This window comes from Muscardinus avellanarius, assembly GCF_963383645.1.
Source record: "Muscardinus avellanarius genome assembly, chromosome: 10".
NCBI classification, from domain to species: domain Eukaryota; kingdom Metazoa; phylum Chordata; class Mammalia; order Rodentia; family Gliridae; genus Muscardinus; species Muscardinus avellanarius.
Window position 1 is genome coordinate 66,130,872 of NC_137796.1, and position 4,788 is coordinate 66,135,659.

General features: G+C 54.5%; 1 protein-coding gene across 1 annotated transcript; it reads right to left on the reverse strand.

The window, feature by feature from the left end:
* Positions 1-580: 580 nt before the first annotated feature.
* Positions 581-3,237, reverse strand: TMEM86B (transmembrane protein 86B; the record flags this gene model as incomplete). Its single annotated transcript, XM_080703749.1, has 3 exons — positions 581-963; positions 2,693-2,939; positions 3,190-3,237. The coding sequence occupies 3 exons, from the start codon at positions 3,235-3,237 to the stop codon at positions 581-583; spliced, it is 678 nt and encodes a 225-aa protein (XP_080559875.1).
* Between the last annotated feature and the right edge of the window lie 1,551 nt (positions 3,238-4,788).

A 4,788-nucleotide genomic window follows, 5' to 3' on the forward strand; every position in this document is an offset into this window, starting at 1 on the left:
CACTCACTCATTACCTATCCCCTCCCACAAGGTCCCTCATCTTTGAGCCCCTGTACCTCCTCTGATCCTGCCTGACTCTAGTGGGCTTGTGTCCCCCTAGATGTGGCCTTCTCAGCCTCTATTCTGGACAGTCTTCTCCTATAACGAGGGCCCTGCAGGATCCCATCAGGCACCAGGCCTGCTTCTCTGGAACCCATTTGCTGTTATGGTTTGTGATCGTCCCTCCCCGACGCCCTTCCAAAAATGACAGTGCCCTTGCCGGTTCAACACCCACTTTACTTAGACAATGAAAAAAGAGACTGGGGTGAGGTGGATGGGACGGCTGCCTGGGAACACTGAAGCAGACAGGAGGCTGGGGAAAAGAGTGAGGGTGTGTTCAAGGGACCTGGAACTTAGAACCAAAGGAAGGAGGTGCAAACCCACTGGCAGATTCAGGATTCCTCAAACCGTCCACAAATGTCTTGAGATGGCCGGCACCTGTAGACAGGTGTCTAAAGCTTTGCTATGGGGGTGTTGTCAGGCTGGGTCAGTCCCTGTGGGAGGGAGGAAGTGGACCCTGGCCTGTATGTCTGGCTCCTCATCAGTGGGTCTTGAGCTCTAGGCTCCTGAAGGCCGACAGGGTGATAAGGACCTGTGCTGTGTAGTAAGTGGTCATGGTCACCAGACGGGCATAGGGCAAGGTCTGAACAAAGGTGTCCCAAGCCAGAATGCCATTAGAGACGGCAATGAGCAGAGCGCCCCAGCCAGCACTCCCGCCCTGGGCCAGGCCGCGCCACAGCATGGCGCTCAGGATCACCCCATAGATCCCCACAGGCAGTCCCAGGTCCGGCTCGAGGTGCAGGAGCAGAATGCTGTAGTACAGGGCAAAGCCTGGGATGGTGAGCAGCAGCCAGCCCAGCCGCAGGGGAAAGAAGCCGAAGGCACACAAGTAGAGGAAGTTTGCAGCAGCAAAGGCAGCCATGCCTGCGGGAGAGAGGGGTGGGGTGCCCAGAGGGTTCTCCTGCCTCGCCCACCACCAGCCCTGAGGAAAGGATGGTCCCTGAGCAGCAGCTTCCGCTATCTGTAAGTTCCCCAACTGCCCCCACCTTGGATGTGCTTTGGTTTTAGCAGAAGTGGGACACCCTGCACCGTGCCCTTGCTCTGCAAGGGTCCACCAACTGCCTGTCATGCTCTGGGAGCCCCACACCCTCGGCCTCCCAACTACTCTGCTCGTCACCTGGGCAAACTTGCGTAGAGGCACTCACAGACCTTTGCGCTAGATCTGCTCCAACAAGCACAACCAGCACCTCCTTCTAGACTTTTCCTGACCACCTCAGCAAAGTCTTCCTTGACCACCCTACACAACACTGCAATAGCCCCCTCATTTCTCCCCATGCCATTCCCAGACTTCCAACCCTAATTTCCCAACTGCACCCCTTGCTGGATCCAAGCTACCAATCACTGCTGCATCCTGGGCACCCCCCCCCCTTTTTTTTTTTTTTTTGATGGTACTGGGATTCCTGGAAACCCTTCTACTCTGGGCTATACTCCCAGACCTATTTTTATACTTTTTATTTGGAAACAGGGTCTCTTAAGCCAGCGTGGCTGGCTTCGAACCTGCACGATCCTCCTGTCTATGCCTCCGAAGCACAGGGATTACAAGTGTGCGCCACTACAACCAGCTCCCTTTTTTTTAAAAAAATATTGAGGATTGCTGAGTGTGTTGATGCATGCTTGTAATCTTAGCATTTGGGCGGCTGAGATAGGAGGATCACGGATCACAGCGGGCAGCCTCAGCTACTTAGTGTGGCCCTTTGCAACTCAGTGAGACCCTGTTTCAAAATAATGAATAAAAGCCGGGCGTGGTGGCGCGTGCTTGCAATCCCAGAATTTGAGAGGCTGAGACAGGAGGATCCAGGTTCACAGACAGCCTCAGCTATTTAGTGAGGCCTTTGCAACTCAGTGAGACCCTGTTTCAAAATAAAGAATAAAAAAGCAGGGCTGGCAGTGTAGTTTGGAGATAGAATGCCCCTGGGTTCCATCCCCAGTACCAAAAATAAATAAATAAATAAATAAATAAATAAATAAATAGGGCTGGGGGTGTAGCTCAGTGGTAGAATGCCCCTGGGTTCAATCCCCAGTACTGCAATACATACATACATACATACATACATACATACTACATACATACATATCGGGAGCTGGGCGTGGTGGCACACACTTGTAATCCCAGCATTTGGGAGGCTCACACAGGAGGATCCAAGTTTGCAGACAGCCTCAGCTACTGAGGTCCTTTGCTACTCAGTGAGACCTTGTTTCAAAATAAAAAAATAGAGCTGGGGGTGTAGCTCAAAGGTAGAATGCTCCTGGGTTCCATTCCCAATATTGAAAAATAAATAAAATAAAATAAAATAAATACTGGGGATTGAACTCAAGGACATTCTACCTCCAAGCTATACTCCCAGCCCTTTTTTTATTTTGAAATAGGGTCTTGCCAAGTTGCTGAAGGTCTAGCTAAGTTCCTAGAGCTGACCTTAAACCTGCAATCCTATGTCTCAGCCCCCAACTACTGGGATTACAGGCATGTGATACCATACCTGGAACTTTTGAACATGGCCTCACTTGGGGCAGGTGCTCTGGGGAGCCTCTCCTCTCTGTTCCCCAGGCTCCTCTGTGAAGGTCCTAGATATACTGTCAGAAGGTTCCTACTCACCATAGAGAAAGGTCTCTGGCCAGACAAGGCAAGTATCCCCCACGGCCGAGCACAGCAGGCCTCCCTGGAGGAGCCAGGTGTAGCCCCCACCAGAGGACACGGCCCACAGGAACACCACCAGGCAGAACACAGGCAGGCTCTTGACCAGGGCGCTGACCCAGGATGGTTGGTCCTCAGGGATCCAGAGAAGGAAGTAGATGGAGCAGGTGAGGATGAAGGGGCCCAGCCACCTGCGAACCTGTCGGTCCTTCAAGAGGGCAAGCCACTCAGCACAACATGCCTGGCTTCCCAGCTTCTCACCCACCCCATCACCACCTGGTACTCCAAGCTGTACCACCTGGGCCTATTCAGAGACCAAGATCTTCAGCCTCCTTTTTAACCTGGTCTCCCACTCCACTCCCCCACCTCAAATATCAGAACCCCTGCCTCCAAGGAGGTCAGAAGGCTTGGAGCAACTCCAGGGCCCAGCCCCAGCCCACACCACCACAGGCTCTCACTTGGACTAGAAGAGTCTTCAGAGGCAATCCATTTTTCCCAGGGTCCATGTTGGCCCGGGGCACCCCAATGACCTATATCTGGGAGCTGGTAGATTCAGGGATGGAGATCTTTGGTTACATGTTAACCTGAAGAGTGTCTTGTGGACTCTGGCACTGATAACAGGGACTAGGGAGATGCTGCCCCCACCCCAAGGGTGGCCTTACCTGGTACCCACTGATAAGGTACCCCTAGGAAACCAAAGGTCCCTCCAGCCCCAAGAGTCCCTGCGTAGCCCACAGGCTGTGACTGCCTGCCTGCCCGCCTTGCCTGCCCGGGTGAGGCTCACAGTCTCTCCCATTGTCCTGTACCCAGCCAATGAGAAGGACAGTACAGGATTCCAATGGAGTGGGAGGTGGGTCCCCAGGACCAATCAGAAGGGGCAGCACAAGATTCCAATGGATTAGGTGAGTCCCCTGGACCAACCCTAGAGGGAAGGGAATGAGACTCCTTCCTCTACTCTCTGCCTGGGACAGAGCAGTCTCACCACAAACACAGGCTGAATGACAATCACAGTGAGGATGCTTTGTGCTGGGTCCACATGCTCCTATCACGAAAAGGTTGCCCAGGACAATTCTTTCCTACTGTGTGCAGTGCTCTTATACTTCAGCCTTCCTGTTTGGTGATAGGGCTCAGTCATGGGGGGCTTTTGTGTTTTGCTAGATGCCCACACCCACCCACAAGACAGATCTTTGCTTCCCACCAGGGAATGTGTGCAGGCGTTCCAGCCTGGAGCTCCCTCTCCACACCTGCCAGCAGGAATCTGGAGCCTCCAAGGCCTGCAGGGCTCCAACTTCCCCACTAGTCCTCAGCTGCGGAGGAAGGGCAGATAAGGCTAGGAGCCCTGCTCAGTCCCCAGTCCACACTCAGCCTGCATGAGCAGGACAGGGTATGTGGGGCTATGGGATGGGTGGACTGAGGGGGATCAGGGAGGGACACGAGGGAATGAGAGTGACAGCCCAATAGGACCAGGTCCCTTCCTCCTAGAAGTCCCTGCCTTTTCTGAATGTAATTCACCTCCATACACGGGAAGGCCCTGGCCTCAGAGGCGGAGCTGCTCTTTCCAGGCCCTGTGCAGCAGTCTCGCCCCACCCTGGGTCCCAGAACACAACATCTGACCAGCAAGAATCGTAAACTGTCTTCCTTTATTTATATTTGCAATATGAAATAGAAGCTCCGCAGGAACACACACACACTCACGCCAGCCTGGGGGAAGGAGCTGGGACAAGGCCACATGGCAGCAGGACTGGGACCCCCAGGCCCTTGGGCACAGGGGGTCCAGCCAACCCGAATCAGGGCCCCTGGGGATGTTGCCAGGGAGGCCCTGCTCCCAGGAACAGGTGCCCGGGTGAAAGTGCAGGGCCTGGATGAAGGCACAGTGCCATCTGGGCCCTTGACTCCTTCCCGGCTTCCCCCCCAAGGTGGACCTGAGCTGAAAGGCTGGATGTAGGTGTCAGACTAGGGCTGGAAGGGCGCAAAGGCAGCGGCCTCAGAACCCCAGCGCCAGCCAGCCCTCAACAGGACAGGCAGGAAGGTTGTGCTTCGGAACCACTGGCCAATGC